The 20,279-nt window shown below is 46.5% G+C and overlaps 1 protein-coding gene across 2 annotated transcripts in view; it reads left to right on the top strand.

The window, feature by feature from the left end:
• Positions 1-18,052: 18,052 nt before the first annotated feature.
• The window catches only part of Pkn1 (protein kinase N1), a 29,513-nt gene continuing 27,286 nt past the window's right edge, over positions 18,053-20,279 (top strand). For both annotated transcript variants that reach the window (XM_048444523.3, XM_048444520.3), the window contains exon 1: positions 18,053-18,211. In XM_048444523.3, coding sequence (XP_048300480.1) covers positions 18,191-18,211 — 21 coding nt within the window. In that variant the 5' untranslated portion in view covers positions 18,053-18,190. The remainder of the gene's footprint in view (positions 18,212-20,279) is intronic.

The raw sequence follows: 20,279 nt of genomic DNA, 5'->3' as shown, positions 1-20,279 counted from the left end.
AAAAAAAATCCGGTCTTAAAGCACCTGTAGTCTGCATTGTCTGGAACTCTGGTCACGGTGTTGCTGGGTGCTACATCCTGGTCATGGTGCAGTCAGATAGAGAACATTTACAAGATAAAATAAAGCCTACTCTAGCTGTTAATGTCTAAACTCTGCTTTATTTCTTTCTTCAGACACTAGTAGCTGGGATCACAGGAGACCACTACCAGGCCTGCCTTTACAGTAATTAACAAAACTTGTGGAAGGTTTCTTTACCCAGTTTTAAGGCTCTCCGCCGACACAGCCAATCAAACCGAGCCGAATTAAGAATTCATAAATCCAGATTTAATCTAAGCAAAGTATTGCCGGGTGGTTCCAGGGGAAGAGAAATCCAGGAGAGAGAACCGCGGCGGTGGGGGATAGGGTGGGGGGTGGATTCGTCTTAAATAACCTATAGGCGTGGTCCAGCGCATCTCCAGGGAGAGCCGCTGATCTCCAGGGAGCTGCTGCTTAGCATACTGGGGTGGTGGGGCTGGAATGCCGCCGCCCCCTCCCCCCCCCCCCCCGCCAACTTGAGATTCCAAACTGGGTGGTTTGATACAGTAATCGACCCCCTACCCACCTCCCAACCCCCCAGACAGGGTTTCTTTGCGTAGCCTCGACTGGCCTGCAACTCTCTGTTTAGAGGCCTCGAGATCATTGAGATCTGCCTGCTTCTGCCTCCCAAGTGCTGGGATTAAAGGTGTGTGACACCACTGTCCAGTCGTTAACAAAACTTTAACGAGAGCTGGGGTGTACATAGTGGCAGAGCACTTATGTAGCATTCACAAGATCCTGTGTTCCACACTTACATTGAAGAAAAAAAAAATTTAAATGCACTAGGGAAGCTGAGGCAGTAGACTCTTTTGATGCTAACCTAGCCGACATAGTGAGTTCCAGTACAGCTAGGGTTACATAGTGAGACTCAATCTCAAAAACACGCCATAGTGGCACACACCGTTAATCCCAACAATCCAGACCCAGAGAACTGCGAGTTCAGCCAGCCTGATCTACACGGTGTAGTTAGAGGCAGGCAGAATTTTTGAGTTTGAGGCCAGCCTAGCCTACACAGTAAATTCCAGGAGAGCCAGAGCTACGAAGAGAGACTGTCTCAAATAAAAAAATAAAAATAAAAATAAAAAAGAAAGAAAGAAAGCCGCCTGGTGACTAGCTGTAGGGCATTGTTTACTCCATCTTGGGTACGGCAATTTCCCACCTGCCTGGGGGGAGCTCCTTGTGCAGCAGCTAGATATATAAGGATTTCCACAAAGTTGAATAAATAGCATTCAGCTGATCTCCTTTTGAATGAAAAAGAAAGAAAAAAAGGAAAGAAAGGAAGAAAGAAAGAGAAAAAAAGGAAAGGAAAGAAAAGAAAAGAAAAGAAAAGAAAAAGAAAAGAAGAGAAAAGGAAGTGCCCAAACAGACCTGGATTGCAACTGAAAGACAGCCCTGGCCCAGTATTTCCGAAGCATCTCCATCCCTGCAGAACCAAAGCTACTCCCAGTTATGACCACAACAACTCATAAAAGAAAGCATTTAATTGGGGATTTCCTTACAGTTTCAGAGGATTAGACCATTACCATGGTGAGGAGGATGGGGACACACATGGGATCATTTATTTTTGTTTCCCTGGTTTTTGAGGGGGAAGGAGTGTGTATGGAGGTCAGTGAGTCCTGAAGATCAAATTCAGGTAGTCCAGGCTTGGCAGCAAGTACCACCATCTCATTGGTCCTTTGTTTATATTTATTTGTTTGTTTGTTTATTGAAACAGGGTCTTGCCACATACCTCTGACTGGCTGGGAACTCACTATGTAGACCAAGCTGGCTTCAGACTCACAGGGATCTGTCTGCTTCTGCCTCTTGAATGCTGGGATTAAATGGGTAGGCCACTACACCCCATTTTTATTTTATTTACATTTGAGACAGGGTTTCACTATTCAACCTTGACTGGCCTGGAATTTGCTATGAAGGTCATAACAGATCCTGCCTCTGCCTGTCAATGCTGGGATTAAAAGTGTGTGGCCATCACACCTGGCTTTATTTATTTATTTATTTTTAATTTTTCGAGACATGGTTTCTCTGTGAAGCCCTGACTGTCATGGAACTCTCTTTGTAGACCAAGCTGACTTCAAACTCCAAGTTGTGGTTCTGCCAGCTCCTACACTGTCCATGCAACCCCCTTATGCCCAGTTCTTATTGGATCAAGTATCCCAAGAGAAGATCACACCCATTGGGCCAAGCTGCCCCAATATAATGGCCTATTGGATCAGTTGTGGGAATTCAGTTCCCACAACATGTTATATGTATGAGCCTTTGTCTGTATATATTATGTGTGCCACATGTGTGCCTGGTTCACCAGAGGTCAGAAGATGGCACTAGATCCCCTGGAACTAGAGTTCCAGGCGATTATGAGCTGTCACGTGGGTGCTGGGAACCAAACCCCGGTCCACTGCAAGAGAAACAACCACTGAGCCAACACTTCAGCCCTGGTTTTGATTTTTCCTATTTTATTTTGTGATTATTATTACTATTATTATTTGATTTTTGAGACAGGGTTCCTTTGTGTAGTCCTGACTGTCCTGGAACTTGCTCTACAGACCAGACTGACCTCAAACTTGGAGATTTGCTTGCCTCTGCCTCCCAGAACTGGGACTAAAGGCCTGCGCCACTGCTTCCTGGCTCTGGTTTTGACTTTTTGAGGTAGGGTTTCATGTAGCCCAGGTTGGCCTGAAAGCCTTTAATTCTCTGAAAACTACATAAAGGTTGAAAAGGAGAGAATGGATCCTTGATAGTCATTGTCTGACTTCCACAGGTGTGCATGTATGTTGACAGAGGTTTCTGTCCTGCCCAGTCCTGCAGCCGTTCAGTCCCAAAGAAACACACAGAGGTTTGTTGTCAAGATTATTGTCCCACAGCACTCCCCCACTTTTTCTTCAAAGCAAGAATTCTGAATTTAATCTCCTTTACTTAGCTTTTTTCCCAGACCATTATCCATAACAATTTGTAACTTAGCTTTTTTCCCAGACCATTATCCATAACAATTTGTAACTAACAGTCTAAACAAAGACAAACATCCATAATCCATTTTTTTGGGAAATGTGGGTATAGTTTTCCAGGCTACTTCCTACGGATTGGAGCACTGATAATCTTACAGGGACCTAAAGAAAATTTTTACTTATGGTCAAGTCCTGACTGAAATATTCTGTGAGGCTTGATCATCTCAGCCAGCAGTCTTGCGGCTGTTCTGGATGTAGAACTCAGACATCTGGGCCATCTGTTCCTACTGGAGATTTCTCAGGGGGTTTTCCTTGATCAAACCTGATTTTTCTTAGCCCGGAATGAATCCACAGCCTCTCATTTCCTGTGGAAACAAAAGCAAAACATCTTCTCCAAAGTAACATAACTTTTGACTTAAATTTTGAAGTTAAGGCATTTTCAAAATATATATGTTAGATTAATCCAGCAGCATTTATAATCAAATGTTTTTAGCAGCTTATGCTTCTTCCTCAGCCATCAAACAATTGAAAGACAACGCAATAATGTACAGTATTCAGACTCTCTGTGTATTTTCCATCTTTATGTGGCTTTATTTTAAACTCTTTTATTTTATTTTTAATTTTTGGGTTTTTTTAATATTTATTTATTTATTATGTATACAACATTCTATCTGCATGTATGCTTGAAGGCCAGAAGAGGGCACCAGACCTCATTACAGATGGTTGTGAGCCATCATGTGGTTGCTGGGAATTGAACTCAGGACCTTTGGAAGAGCAGGCAATGCTCTTAACCGCTGAGCCATCTCTCCAGCCCAATTTTTGGTTTCTTTTGAGACTAGGTTTCTCTATGTATCTTTGGCTCACTCTGTAAAACAGGTTGTCCTTGAACTCACAGAGATCTACCTGCCTCTGCCTCCCAAGTGTTGGGATTAAAGATGTTTGCCACCACCACCACCCAGATACTCTCTTTCTTTCTTTTTTATTTTAAGGACTTTATCCCTTTTTCTTTTCTCTTCCAAGCCTACATATATTTTTAAATACACTCTAAACCATTTATAGGTTTCTTTCATCTGAATCTATCTTTACTGTATCTCTCTTTTTCTGGCCACATGAGTCTTTAATTTGCTAAGCCATATGGCCAGGATTAAAGCTGTGGCGTTGCTATCTGGATCCAGCCCATTCCTTAGCTTTCTGAGAGTCTAGCTTCATGGCAGAGGTACTGGCAGGAGCCATGTTTATTGCCACAACTCTATAGCTTCATAAATAACATTTAAGTATTTTGTGGCAGGACCTCTTGAAAGGGCTGCAAGGTTTTTGCAGCTAAAACTGAGTCAGGAAGCCTCTCTTAAATGAGATGTGCTTGCCTCTAGCAAACAGAGCCCATCCAAGAAAATGCTGCTACCAAGAAGCCACACTTAACTCTGTTCTTTTGTGTCTAGAATTCCTTCCCAAGCTCTCTCAGGTTTTAAGTGGATTTAGTTGCCCACATTCGTGCCATTTGTTGACAAAGATTTCTGTCTGACCTGGTTCTGTAGCTGTTCAGTCCCAAAGAAACACACAGAGGTCTACACTAATCATAAACTGGTTGGCCTATTAGCTCAGGCTTCTTATTAACTCTTACATCTTAACCCATAATTCTTGTCTATGTCAGTCACGTTGCTTGGTGCCTTTTATCAGTGTGGCATTCTCATCTTGCTTCCTCTGCCTCTGGGAGATGACATCAGACTGAGTCTTTCCTCTTCCCAGAAATCTCCACTTCTCATTGCCCCAACTCTTTTTCCTATCTGGTCATCTTTTCCATACTTCCTGCCTGGCTACTGACCAATCAGCATTTTATCAAAGCAATACAACTGATAAATCTTTATAGGGTACAAGATCATGTGCCCACATACACACACAAACAGGAAATGAAACGTTTGTTCTCAAGGACACATTCACTATGTGTGGTTCATGCCTGTGATACCAGCAGTTGTTAACAAACTGAGGTAAGAGGAGTTTAAATTCCAGATTAGCTTGGGCTATTTAGTGAGATCCTGTCTCCTAAAGTGCAATTGGTTTGAACAAATTAATAATTAACTCTGAGTACCTATAATGCCTCCATGTCACATTGAGGAAAGAAATCAAAGCACTTCCCCTTGGTGTCATTAAACCAAGAGCAAGTACTGATTTAAATTCTCTACATTGCTCTCCCTGTCTGTTTGGGCCTGCATCTGTTCCTACCTGAAAGCTGTCCTATGAATCTTATGTGTGTCTTAACAAAAAGCTTCACTCTTACATCTTTTTGACCAGCACAGAGAGGATCCCTTGGGGGAAGGGATGAGGGTTACTTTACAGAAATCTTTAAACAAGGTTTGCAAGGGATTAAGTCAGTAAATCCAACTGACCCAGGTAACAAAAAGTATTACAAATATCATTGTTTAATCAAGCAGCACCTATATATTGATTTCAATATCCATGGTGCATATTCTGATATTTGTTCTTTCCAGCAAATGATTATCATAACCAATGTATAAGCACACATGCATTATTTGTGGGTCAGGCCATAGACCAGTACGTAATTTGAGATTTCAGCTATACATTAGTTTAGATTGTAAAAATTGACATGGGAAATATAAGCCAAGTGAGACTAAACTTACATTTCCTTTTAAACAGACAGGCTCAGTACACAGTAGAATAGCAGTTTTAAGTCTCAAGTGACCTTAAGGTGAATTAACTCTGGCTGTGAGGTCTACCAAAAGCACCAGTCTCTAAGAATGTAAGAGATGTTTTGTTTGTTTGATTGATTATTATTATTTATTATGTATACAATGTTCTGTCTTGCATGTATGCCTGCCCGCCAGAAGAAAGCACCAGGCCTTATAGATGGTTGTGAGCCACCATGTAGTTGCTGGGAACTGAACTTAGGACCTCTGGAAGAGCAGCCAGTGCTCTTAACCTCTGAGTCATCTCTCCAGCTCTTGTCTATTTGTTTGTTTGTTTGTTTATCTTTGAGGCAGGGTTTCTCTGTGTTACAGCCCTGCCTGTTCTGGAACTCTCTCTGTAGACTACCCGGCCCTCAAACTCAGAGATCTGAGATCTGCCTGTTTCTGCTTCCAGAGTGCTGGGATTAAAGGCATGTGCCACCATTGCCCAGGGAGAGGTTTTCATAATACTACATAATTCGAATACATAACCAGTAGGGGTGATTCATATGTTAAAGTGTCTTGTTTATATTCTCAAAGCTCTGAGTACTGTATAAACTGGCTGGTGCATGCCTTTAATCCCAGCACTCAGGACACAGAGGCAGGCAGATCTGAGTTCAAAGCCTGTCTGGTCTGCAGAGAAAGTTCCAGGACAGCCAGGGCTACACAGAGAAACCCTGGCTTAACAACAACAACAACAAAAGATTCTTAGTTATATAACAAGTTTGAGTCTAGCCTGGGCTATGCAAGATCTAATCTCAAAAACAAAAACATGTTGAGTGGGAGGAGATAGCACTGAAGAATTGTGTGTTGATGATTCTATGCTCTTGGAAGGTCAAGAACAAGGTGATGTGGGATTCCCCTATGTATGCTGTGACTATGTTTTATTTCCATTTTGTTAACGAAAAGGCTGTTTTAGCCTATGGAAGGGCAGAAGATAGGTAGGTGGGAAAACTAAACTGAATGCAGGGAGAAAGAAGGTGGAGTCAGACAGACACCATGTAACCACCAAAGGAGTAACATGTCAGCACCAGGAAGCCACAGCCTAGTGACAATACACAGATTAATGTAAATGGGTTAATTTAAGATAGAAGAGCTAGCTAGGAATATGCCTAAGTCATTGGCCAAGCACTGTTGTAATTAATATATTTTCTGTATGATTGTTTGGGTCTGGGCCATCGGGAACAAAAGAACAGTCTCTGTTTACAACAGGGTCATTTATAGTGATGGAATTCTTGGGACATGGTCTGTGAAGGCCACAGCAGAATTTAAGGTAAAATAGTCTGAGTAAAGACAAGAGTGTTATAAAAAATGTGAAAAACCACTTCTTTGGTGGGTAAATGTGATTGCTGCCAAACCTGACGACCTGAGTTTACTCCCACACCTTGTCCTCTGACTTCAAACCATATGTGGTGACATGCTTGTCTCTACACATACACACAATTGAACATATTTAATAAAAAATACTGAGCTAGCTCATTCTAGATAAAGTCTTTGTCCTCCCTCCCACCGCATGCTGACCCTCTTAATCAGTGACTATAGCCTTGATCCTTGAGGGGCTAGAATCAAGTCGCTGGAGTCTGCCGGGGACTCATTACTGTCAGCTGCTGCTATTGGATGTTTGAGGGTTTTTTTTTCCTTTTGGTTTGGTTTGATTTGGGTTTCTCTGTGTAGTTCTGGCTGTCCTGTAACTTACCTTGTAGACAAGGCTGGCCTTGAACTCACAGAGAACTACCTGCCTCTGCCTCCCAAGATCTGGGATTAAAGGTGTGTGCTGTTGTGCCCAGCTATCATACTGTAGATGGAAGTTTCTGTCCTGCCTGGTCCCACAGCTCTTCAGTCCCAAAGAAACACACAGAGGCTTACATTAATTATAAACTGTTTGGCCTATTAATTCAGGCTTATTATTAACTAGCTCTTACAATTTATACTAACCCATAATTCTTGCCTATGTTTAGCCACATGACTTAGTACCTTTTCTCAGTAAGGCATTTTCATCTTGCTTCCTCTGCTTTTCGTTTTTTCCAGAATTCTCCTAGTTTGGTTGCTCCACCTATGCTTCCTGCCTGGCTACTGACCCATCAGCATTTTATTAAACCAAGCTGAGTGACAAATCTTTACAGTATACAAGAGCATTATCCCACAGAATCATACATTGTTCTGTTTTCGTTTTGATTGTGACAATCTCCACATGAACCCAGGCTGGAATGCTGGAGTTAGATGTGAATTGTTGCATGATGGTGGCAGGTGTCAATCCCAAAATACAGCTCTCACCCCCTCAGAGGAAATAAGTGATAGTTTATTCTGGAGCCATGTGAGTGACTGTGGTTCAGGGATACAGATTTAGGTTACCCCAAAATCCAACACGGAAGCAGCCTCACAGAATAAAGGATGTTATGAATCAAGCCATTTTTATTTCTTCTTCTCCTTCTTCTCCTTCTCCTTCTTCTTCTTCTTCTTCTTCTTCTTCTTCATCATCATCATTATTATTTTAAGACTGGGTCTCTCTCCTGGCTGTCCTGGAACTCACACTGTAGACCAGACTAGCCTAGAACACACAGAGATCCCAGGCCTCTGGGTCTCCAGTGCTGAGATCAAAGGCCTGTGCCATGACAGCTGGCTAAACGAAGGTATTTTAAAAATGCACTTTGGAGACCAGGTGGTGGCACATGCCTTTAATCCCAGCACTCAGGAGACAGAGGCAGGTGGATCTCTGTGAGTTTGAGGTCAGCCTGGTCTCCAGGCAGTCAGGCTTTGAATGCTGTCTGTCAGCATTCTTAGCGCTTGCGATGGTGGAGAAGAGAGTTTTCTAAGTTAATGCACTCCTGGTGCGGGAGAATTATCTGTATTCTGTCAATCATATTTTAATAAAACGCTGATTGGCCAGGCAGGCAGTATAGGCAGGAAAGCCAGACAGGAAGTAGAAGTGGAGCAAAGAGACGGAGTATTCTAGGAAGTTCCCTCTGGCAGTTCTGCCCAGACCACCAGAGAGGAAAGATGTAAACTGCCCCACTGGAAAAGGTACTGAGCCGTGTGGCTAAGGTTGATAAGGATAATGGGGTAACATAAGTTACAAGAGCTATAAGTAGCCTGACCTAATGGGCCAATCAGCTTTATAACTTATAGAGATCTCTGTGTGATTGATTTTCTGTGGGACTTGCCGGCTGTGGGATACCAGGCGGAAACAGATACCCCAACAAGCCGGCCCCTCATGCTATACACTCCACTGGTTTTTATCAGTTTATTGGGATGTTGGGTCTGACATACTGCTGGGTAGGGATAGCTATTTATTTATTTATTATGCATGCAGTGATAAATACGTACATACATACCTACATATGCCTGTGGGCCAGAAGAGGGCACCATATCTCATTATGGATGGTTACGAGCCACCATATGGTTTCTGGGAATCGAACTCAGGACTTCTAGTAAAGCACCCAGTGCTCTTAACTGCTGAACCATCTCTTCAGCCCAGAGATAGCTTTTTAGAGAGCCTGGTCCTCCAGGTTTGGCCTCCCTGTTGCTAGAGTGCCATATTTTATTCACCTTAACACGTTATTTCATTGTGTTTTATAGTGGTGGGGATGGAGTCCAGGGCCTCAGAAATGCTAGGCAAGTGCTCTATTTTATGTGAATGGGTGTTTTGCCTTCATGGGTGTCAGTACATGTGTGTAATGTCCACAGAGATCAGAAGAGGGCCCCAGCTCCCATGGACTGGAGTTACAGACAGTTGTTAGCTAACTTGTGGATGCTGGGACTCAAACCTGAATTTTTGGAAGAACTTTGAACCAGTGGATTATTTCTCCAGTCCTGTTTCTGTGGTTTGAGGCTGGCCTCAAACCCACTCAGTAGCTAAGAAGAGTAGGTCAAGTGGACAAGTGGAATTTTTTTTTTCTTTTTTTAGAAAGGGATTTCTCTGTGTAGCCCTGGCTGTCACTCTGTAGCTGTAGACCAGGCTGATCTTAAACTCAGAGTTCTCCCTGCCTCTGCCTGGGATTAAAAGTATGCACGATCACTGCCCAGGTGTTTTTAGTTTTTCAAGACAATGTTTCTCTTCAACCCTGGCTGTCCTAAAATTTGCTCTGTCCTAGAGCACACTGGCCTCAAACTCAGAGATATACCTGCCTGTGCCTCCCTAGATCTGAAGTTAAAGGCATATGCACCATGCCTGGTTTAAAGTGGATGATCTTGAACCCCCTGACCCTCTGTCATTACCTGGGAGTCCTGGGATCCAAGCCTGGGTGGGCTACCACCTCTCTCTGTTTCCACCTATGTGTGTGAAGGCTGAAACAAGGCACCGGATGTCCTTCTTGCTTCCGAGGTCTCTTGGCAGAGGAAGCTTGCCGTTTCTGCTAGGCTGATGCCGGCCTCATCTCATGATGCAGAGGTTACGGGCACCCGCATTCACGCCCAGCCTTTTACATGGGTGCTGGGCACATAAAAGTCAGGTCATGCTTACAGGTCATTTAACTGTTCTTCAAAATGGAAAAGTTTAATTTCTTTTCAGGTTTATTTTTATTTCTATGTCTGTATGAAGATCTCCTTGGATCTGGGGTTTCAGCCATTGGACATGGTTACTAGGACTCAAACTATGGTCTTCTGAAGCACTCCTAACCACTGAGCCATATTTCTAGTCCCTGTTTTTTTTTTTTTTTTTTTTGCAACAAGGTTTCTCTGGATATCTCAGGCTGCACCAATTCTGCAGCTTCAGCTTCCTTTTTTTTTTTTTTTTTTTTTTTTTTTTTTTTTTTTTTTTGAGACAAGGGTTTCTTTGTGTAGCTTTGGAGCCCCGTCCTGGAACTACTTCTGTAGACCAGGCTGGGCTCGAACTCACAGAGAGCTGCCTGCCTTGCCTCCCCAGTGCTAGGATTAAAGGTGTGCGCCACCACTGCCTGGCAGCTTCAGCTTCCTCATTGCTAGGATGACTGCTCAGGCTTAGTATTTGGTTGGCAAAGAACTTTATCTTTGGAGTGACACAACGTCATCCAGCTCCACCCTGATAAGAAATGTCTATGTTTTTATTGACTCAGAGTCCAGTTCAAATACTAAGGCTCTGCTGGATGCTTGCCTAGCATGTGTAAGGTTCTGGGTTCCTCCCAGCTCTGGAAAACAGAATACCATAGCACATGGAGTGGAACTACCATCGCAGGCACCACAGCCTCACCTCTGCTGAGCTTCTTTCTCTAACAGGTGGATCATTTGGCCGGCTGTACCCATCGCCACGCCCCTCTGTCAATTACCAGACCAGATTTCAGCAAGTCCCATTTATTCCTCTTTCCAGCTGCTTGGCAGCTATTTTTGTTGTTGTTTTTATTTATCTTCTGGTGGTTCTGGGCATGGTCTCAAGGTCTTCCACATGCCAGGCAAGTATTGAACCATTGAGACATGATCCTAGCTCCTCACTGGAGGATTCTAGGCAAGGGTTCTCGCCTCTGGTAGTTATTGACTAAATTTCTAGTACATTCTAGACTTCATTGTAGGAGCTTGGAATTCAGCTATGTACAAGATGCATATCTAATGTCAGAGAGACAAGAAGCAACAGAGAAAAATGTATTAACCTATGGTGGGACCTAGTGGCACAGGCCTGTAATCCTGTTACTCCACAGGCTGAGATAGGAAGCCATGAGTCCACAAGGTGAGTTCAAGGCTAGCCTGGGCTGGGTATCAAGGTACTCTGTCTCAAAATAAAAGTTAGGGCTGGAGAAATGGCTCAGCAGTTAAGAGTGCTGTTCTTCCAGAGGACTGCACACATGTCACAACAACTTGTAACTCTAGCTCCAGGAGATTCAGTGCCTCCCTCTGGCTTTGGTGGCCTCCTGCATACATGTACACAATATGCATGTATGCATAAATAAGTAATTGTAAAAATCTTTTTTTTAAAGTCCTCACTGGGATAATAAAGAGTGGTTCTCAATTTTTTGTTTGTTTGTTTGGCTCAGAGACAGGATTTCTCTGTGTAGCCCTGCTTGTCCTGAAACTCACTTTGTGGGCCAGGCTGGCCTTGAACTAACAGAGACTCACCTGCCTCTGCCTCCCAAGTGCTGGAATTAGAGGCACATGCCGCAGCTGTGGCCGCTGCTGCCACTGCCGCCGCCACCACCACCACCACCACCATCACCATCACCACCACCAGCAGCAGCCTTTTTGTTTTTTTTCCCTTTGAGACAGGGTTTCTTTTTTCTTTTTTTTTTCTCTTTCTTTTTTTTATTTCCTTCCTTTGTTTTTTTCTTTTCTTCTTTCTTTCTTTTTTTTGGTTTGTTGAGACAAGGTTTCTCTGTAACTTTGGAGCCTGTCCTGGAACTTGCTCTGTAGACCAGTTTGGCCTCGAACTCAGAGAACCCCCTGCCTTTGCCTCCCGAGTGCTGGGATAAAAGATGTGTGCCATCACTGTCTGGCTCATCAATTTCTAGGATTTAAAAAAAAAAACAACAACAAACAAACAAAAAAACACAAGGAGTCCAAGTCTACACTGCCAAAAGTTGTCTTGTTCTCAGACCTAAAAATGTATTTTTTAAAAAAATGAAAAGTCAAAAAAAAAATGAAAAGTTATAACCAAGTGGTAGTGGCATACACCATTGATCCCAGCACTTGGGAGGCAGAGGTAGGCAGACCTCAGGATTACCAGCCTGGTCTATATAGTGAGTTCCAGGACACTCTAGGCTACATAGAGAAGCTCTATTTCAAAAGAGAAGTAGAGAGAGAATGAGAGAAATTATTTAAAAAGAGAGCGGGGAATATAGCCCATACCCAACATGTAGGTGTTCATCCCTACAGTCCGGAAAGAGAATACAACTTGCAGGAAGGGAGCTGGCTCAGTGGTTGAGAACACTGGCTGCTTTTCCGAAGCACCTGGGTTCAATTTCCAGCACCAGCACTGTGGATTGCAACCATCTCTCAACTCCAGGTGATCTGATACCCACTTCTGGTTTCTGAGGGTACCAGCCATGCACAAAGTACACAGACACAAATGCAGACAAACCATCCATACATGTAAACTAATTTTAAAATATTTTTTTTTCAGGAGAGCTGAGAATGTAGCTGAGCATCGGAACATCTGTCCAGATGCACAAGTGTAACATGAGGGGGCCTGTTTGTTGGGGGTTTTTCTGTCCTGTTCAGCCCCCCAGCTGTTTAGTCCCAGAGAAAAAAATCACACATAGATCTCCATAAGTTATAATGCTGATTGGCCCTTTAGGTCAGGCTTCTTATTAGCTAACGCTCACATCTTGATTACCCATTTTTCTGATATATGTTAGCCATGTGACTCAGTACGTTTTTCAGTGGGGCAGCTCACATCCTGCTGCTTCGGTGATCTGGGCAGGAGTGGGAGAATCAGCTTCCTCCTCCCTAGAATTTCTCCTGCTCTACTTGCATCATTTCCACTTCCTGTCTGGGTTTCCCACCTACACCTCCTGCCTGGCCAATCAGCGTTTATTTAAAACATGATTGACAGAATACAGACAATTCTCCCGCACCATACAAGGCCCTGGGTTCAATATCAAGTACCACACAAAGTTGTTTGTGGGCACCGGAGAGGTGGCACAGTGGTTGTGAGTACTTGTTACTTTTGCAGAGGACCCAGGCTTGGTAGCTCACAAGTACCTGTAACTTCAATTCCAGGGGAATCTGATGACCTCTTTTGACTTCTGCAGGACCAGACGTGCATGTGCTACACAGGCATGCATACAGGCAGAACACTTGTACACAGAAAGAGAAATAGATATATATTTTAATTGCAGGGTGGAGGCTGGAAGGGATGGATGGGGCTGTGTTAGGCGAAGGCGGCGGAAAAGGTCTGGCTTAGGAGGTGGCATTTGAACAAAAGTGGGAATGAAGCCAGAGAGAAAGCCAAGATGAAAAGGAGCAACATTACAGACAGAGGGAAAAACCAGTTCAGAGATCATGAGGTCAGGAAGGCTTGTCTGAGGAACAGTGAGGAGGCCTCTATGGCCAGAGCGGATTGAAGGAGGAGAGAGGTGGAAAATGGGCACAGAGCAGTCAATAGCACCCCAGAACTTCAGTGTTTTCCCTAAGGATCTCTCAGCCTCTTCCCATTATTATTATTATTATTATTATTATTATTATTATTATTATTATTATTATTATTATTATTATTTTAACCCGAGAAAGGGTTTCTCTGTTCTGGCTGTCTTGGAACTTTCTCTGTAGACTAGACTGCCTCTGCCTCCAAGCGCTGGGATTAAAGGTGTGAAATACCATCATCACCCAGGTTTTTTTGTTTGTTTGTTTGTTTTGTTTTTTGTTTTTTGTTTTTTTTGGCAAGGTCTTACTATGTGGCCTGGCTGGCCTTTCAAATTCACAAAGATCTGTCCACTTCTACCTTCTGGATTCTGGCATTTTCTAACCCTTGGGCACATTTCTGCTCATTCTTTAGCACTTAACTCCAGGGCCAACTCCTCTGAGAACCCTGGCCCGGTTCATCCTGCACCATGGTTGTCTTCCACCCTCCATAGGAATAGTGTGGTTACCCTGGCCCGGCTCATCCCCTGTGGTTGTCTTCAGGCCTCCATGGGGATAATGTTCCGTTGCCCCTCACTGTGTCCTCTCCTCAGTTCTGCAGATGGAGAGAGTAAGGCCTGTAAGTCACTATTCTATTGCTGTGAACAGACATGACCACGGTAACGTGTAGGAGAAAGCATTTAACTGCAGTCTTGTTTACAGTTTCAGAGGACTAGCCCATGACCATCATCAAGGTAGGGAGTGGTGGCGGGCAGGCAGACATGGTGCTGGAGCAGTAGCTGAGAGCTCACATCCCGATACCCAGGCACAGAGCAGAGAGAGCAAGTCTGGACCTGACATTGACTTTTAGACCCTCAAAGCCCAGTCCCAGTGGCACATTACCTCCAGGAAGACCACACCTCCTAATCCTTCCCAAACAGTTCATCAACTCGGGGCCAGTCATGCAAATATCGGTGTCTATGGAGTCTGTTCTTAGTGAACCCACCACAGCAGGAGCAGAACACCTTTGAAATGAAGTCAAAACCATGCCAAGGCCTGGAGATGCAGACTCAAGTCACCAGGCAGGACTGTGAGGGGCTCAGAATGGAGACATTCAAACAACTGATCAGAACAAACAAGTAAAAATACTTAAAACAGGCCGGTGACAGGCTGGAGAGATGGCTCGGCTGTTAAAGGCTAGGCTCACAACCAAAAATATAGAGTAGGCCATTGAGATTGCTTAGAGGGCCAAGGGGCCCACCAGTGTGCTAGACAGTCAGAGTGTGAGCAGAACCCACATGGGAAAAGATGAGAACTCCTGAAAATTATCCTTTGAGCACTCCATATGAGCCATTGATGGCACATGTGTTCTCTCTTTCTCTCTCTCTCTCTCTCTCTCACACACACACACACACACACACGCACACACGCACAATCTATTTTAACGTGTAGTAGAATTGAAGCTGGAGAGATGGCAGCAGTTAAGGCTCACAACTACCTGTAACTCCAGTTTCAGGGAATCTGCTACCCTTTTTTGGCCTCTGCGGGCACATGGACCCATGTGCACATATCTACACGCAGACATACATACACATAAAAATACACTTAAATACAACTTTTGATGTAACAAAAATTTTTAAAAATGAATGAACGAAGGAGACCAGCCTTGGGGAAAATATGATGGAAAGATATTTTAGACTGGAGAACAGCCTGTGAAAAGGCCCTGTGGTTGGCAGCAAGAAGAGGACCCAGAGTGGCTGGACAGACTACCTTGAAGGCCAGTGAGGGTGAGAAGCCCTTTCTAAGGCTGCTTCAAAGATAGGACTAGACTTTCCAGCATGGAGCGCCCTACCATGGTGAGATGTAACCTGTCTGGGATCTAGTGTTTCCAGGCCCCAGAGAAGACTGCAGAAGGGAGGCCAGGGACGCTTCGGAGAGCTGCTGGAACTTTTATCATTGTTATGTGGAGATTTTACAATTAGTTCTTTGTCCCTTTTAAAGCCTAGAGCACAGCTCTGTTTCCAGGGCACCCAAATCCCTAGCGGACCGTGATAAAGACTCACTGAGTAAATGAACGCTGGAAGGTTGAAGGAGAAGCTGGCTGCATTCCCAAGCTCCATCCCCAGAGGCAGTTCAGAACCTGGCAGGCAAGGCCCTAGGCACGGTTTTCCCTGCCAATCCCATGCCCTTCTCAATTGCAAAATGGGTGGGTTCAATGCCCACTTTGCAGGGACTATGAACATCCTGTCTTGATTATAAAGGCAAGGGGTGTCTCTCTTCTTTCAATCAGCAAAAAGGAAGCGAGATGACTCGTTTGGCAAGCTATTTAATTTACTCAGCAAACATCTGAGGTATAATTAGGATGTCAGCTTGCTGCAGGAGTGCGTGAGGAGAGATGCGGAGAAGACAAGGGCAGCGTCACACAGGCCTGGCGGGTTCGTTCCTCTTAAAAGTGCCCAGGCTTTAGGTGCTCATGGGCACCCTTGGGCTGTGTTTGGAGAAGAGACTGTGGGAGGAGGCTGGGAGACAAGGAGGAAGGCGTCTACTCTGGTCCAGAAAGGTCGGTGATGGCATACGGGGCCTATCGAGGGTCTGGGCGAGGTGCTAAGGGAGTGGTTTCCCTAGTGCTGCCATTTTCCTCCTCTCTGCTAAAATACCCTACAAAGTTGGCCAAAACACAGAGAGAAACCCCACAGCGTTGTCCCTGGGAAGACAGAATATATAGATACTCGTGTGTCCCTGTGCCAGCACTGATTCCTGGAGGGCACCCATTGTAGGCACTGCCTCCAGTGAGCATCGCCTGTCTGGAGCCCTGGGGCCCAAAGTTTGGATCCCTCGCCTGGGTTTCTGATTGAGAGAGCGGCACAATACAAACTGCAGCTGCATTCCTCTGGTCCTCCAAGAGAAATCCTGCAGAAGCCCCTGCATTCCATTTAGACACTCGTGTGCACGAATGGCATACCATCTGAATGCAGCATCCAGGAAAAAGAAGCCAAAACTTCACAGAGGGCGAAAACTAGAGTCCACAGGGACCCACAGGGGCTCAGCACATCAGAGGTCATGCTGAGGTTCAAACCCCTTAATCGATAGTGGCAAATATATCAAAAGTGACCGCATGACCGGTGAAATGGTTCAGCAGGTAAGGGCACTTAAGGTCAAGCCTCATGACCTGAGTTTGGACCCCTAAGAACGATAGGGTGGAAGAAGAGGACTGACCCTGCACATTGTCCCCTAAGGGCCACACATTTGCCTTGGCTTGCCCATGTGCATGCGCACACACTAAATAAATAAACATCAAAATTGGGGTTCGAGAGATGGATCCGTGTTTAGAAGCAATACTGCTCTTGAAGAAACCCAAGTCTGGCCCTCAGTACCCACGTGGGCGCGGCTCACAAACCGTTTATAACTTCATTCTGGGGACGCCATGTCCTCTTCTGATCTCCAGAGGCACCTGCTCACATGTGCATAACCCACACACAGACACATATATACACATGTAAGAAATAAAATATGAATATTTTCTAGCAAATACTGTGAAATTTGTGTTTTGGACAGTAACTGTAGTCATTCTCTCCCTACCTTTTAAGACTTTATGGGGACGTTTTAATCTTCCCTGCCCAGTAAAACTTTTGTTTACACAAAGGTTCCCCTGCTCCTTTCTAGGAATTTGAGGCTTGGTGCAGTGACCCCTTTCCCCTTCCTCCTCCAGCTCCGCTGCACTACTTTTTTTTTCACTAACCAATTGAATACGATTGTGAGGTCACCTGAGTTAGAATAAAAACCAAATGTACTTCCTGCCAGCACTCTCTTGATCGAGGGTAGATTTTGCCTCGCTCAGACATTTCAGTTAGAATGGTGATCCCTTTCTTGGCCACCTCGAACTTATTTCTAACACACATAAGTCAAAATAAAATCTTCAAAACAATAAAACTGGCAGTCGCTGACTTTTTTTTCCCCCAACTTGATGACACTTAGCCTACTCTTTCTCATTAAGTTTTATGGACATCCTTGCCCTGAGAGGTACGGTGGTTTCCAAAGGCCTGGGGCCCTGGGATTTGAAGTCCTGTTCTCCCGGAGCTTGCCTCCGGGGAAATGAAAGGATGCGCCTGTGCGGTGGGGAGATAGATCATGACTTTTGCTTTCAGAGGGGTCCGAGGCGGGGGTTGGGAGGTGGAGAGTCAAGGCCTCTGTAGCTTTGGCCTGCCCAGAGTTCCAGCACGCTAGGAGGAACGCAGGGAGAGCGACACAGAGAACGGGACCAGGCTCGGGGCTGCGAGCCCCGGGGGCCGCCGGGAGCCCCGCCCCCGCCCCGCCTCCTCCCCAGGCGCGGACCTCGGCGCTCACGTGACCCGTCCTGCAGCCGCTGGGGCCGGAGGGCGCAGCTCGGCGGAGGCCTGGCCAGGCCGGGCCAAGCGGAGCAGGCCGGAACGCGCCGCGCGCCAGGGAGGGTCTGGGTGCCGCGCCTCCCGCCGCGCCCGCTCGCGCGCTCGCAAGCCGTGCCTCGGCGCTGGGACCCCTGGCGGGCGGTCGGAGGACATGGCCGGCGACGCCGTGCAGGTAGGCGATTTGTCCACACCCGCGGGGCGGCCGGACTGCGCGAAGGACCCCAGGCACCGGGAGAGCCCGGGATGGGGTGTAGCAGGTGGGGGCGCCGACCTGGTCGGAGGACGGGGTGCTGTTCAGGATTCTGCTATCGCACCCCCTCCTCCCGCCCTCCCTGAGAGTCAGCGGGCGCAGCGGGGGCCCCACTGCGGTGTCCGAGGCCAGCTGCGGGTTCCGGTGCTTCTCGTCCCCAGGCCCTCCTCGCCGAGGTCCCCAGCGTTCGGTTTCTGGCTGGTGCCGCTTCACCTGGGGCAGGTGCCTGGCACCCTGCCGTGGACCGTGCCCCTCCCCCGCACAACAAAGCCCGAGCCACCCCCGCCCGCAGACGTCTTTACGATGGTCTTGACGCCACCCAGATGGGTACCTGTTGGAGGAAGTGTCTAAGTCACTTCATTATGCCAGAGGCCGGGTTCCTCCTCCAGCGCCCCCTTCCCCTTAGCCATCCTCTGACAGATGGAGCCGTATCCCAGGTGGGGCGTGTCCTGTCACACAGGCAGGAAGAATTTTATGTCTGGAAGGCTATAGGGCTGGGCCACCGCTCCCCCGCAACAAACACCTGTGACTGGCATCTGTCAACCACTTGGCCTTCCCAGTGTGACCTGTTGGGCATTACTGAACTCACCTTCCCAAGAGGAAGCAGGGTCAGGGTGACTTCCCACCCTCTAATACAATGACCCAAATCTGAGATCTTGGTATCCTTGTGGCTCCATTAGTTCTCCACCGTGTAAGTCCATTGTCCTGTGTAACTGGTTCTCATCTCCTTCCATACCTGCCCCCATGTCTCCCCTGTATTCTCCCGTACCCCTCTTCCCCAGTCCTGCTGATGGCCTGCCGGCCTTGCCGAGGAGCTGGGCGTATCTGGTGCTGCCGATCTCACAAGGTCAGACCTCCAGGCGTGATGCACTGGGTGCCGGCTCCCCTTCAAGCCCACAGAGGGCTGTGTAGGGCTCTCCCAGTGCATGCATGTGCTTGGTGTGTCCCACACTGGACACACACGGAGGCTGTTATTCCCAGAATGAGGCTGGACCCACACATCTCGGTCCCCTTCCTGTCGTCTCCCTTAAGTTCATTCCTGCTTGGACTTGCTGCCCTGTCCCACCACCTCCATGCCTGTCTGTTCTATGTCTGGCAAACGGATGTCCTGTCTCGATTCTGGAAACGCCCCAGGCATTGAAATCTCAGGATGTGGGGTTCTGGATCCCTAGCTACTTTGCCAAGAAGGGTTCCCCGAGGTGAGAGTTCTTGTTCCGGTGTCTCCAGGTCTATGATGGCAGGTGGAGAAGCTGATGTTCTAATGCTTCAAGACCAGGCCAGGCGTTTGCCCCGCTGCCCTCAAGTGACTCCTTGTTCCTGGGCACAAGTGAATCACCCAGGGGAGGAGGATCCAGGAGGCCCTGCCTCCTTCCTTCCCTGCATGCTTTACATATTCTCAGGCCTCCTCTGCTGGAGGTGGGCCCGAGGGCCTTCACTTTTCCACTTTGCCTGTATGCTCCCCATAAGAGCTGGCCCTGCTCCTGGCTGTGTACCTGCTTTGCTGCTGGTGGTGGGGGTGCTGGTGAGGGGCCGTGGGTGGGGCCTGGTCACAGCAGGGTGTTGTTCAGTGAGGCTTGGTTTAAATCCCGGTGCTGTCTGTCTTCCCTGAACTCTAGGGTCAAATGCCTTTACCTTCCTTAGTCTTGTTCCTGTTTTGGAGAAGGGAATGGGGTTATGATTGGTTGGTTATGAGGAGGGAGGTGGAGCCTCAGCTCTTAGGGTGAACATGGAGATTGGCAATCCAAGATGGGAGCCCACAACCCCTTCCTAAGGCCCCAGCACTGGCATTGGGGCCTGGATTATTTTGTAGTGGGGCGCTGTGCTATGTGCCTCAGGATGTTGAGCCACAGCAATGGCCTCCACTCGACAGGTGTCTCCTGTATGCCTTGGTTGTAATGACAACCAAGAATGATCCCAGACAATGACATGTATATCTAGAGATGATGAGAAAACAACCCCACCTTCTTTGAGAGCCTCTGCTATGGCCTCC

This window comes from Myodes glareolus, chromosome 22 (genome assembly GCF_982192425.1).
Source record: "Myodes glareolus chromosome 22, mMyoGla1.1, whole genome shotgun sequence".
Lineage (NCBI taxonomy): Eukaryota > Metazoa > Chordata > Mammalia > Rodentia > Cricetidae > Myodes > Myodes glareolus.
This window is presented reverse-complemented; position numbering and strand designations above follow the sequence as displayed.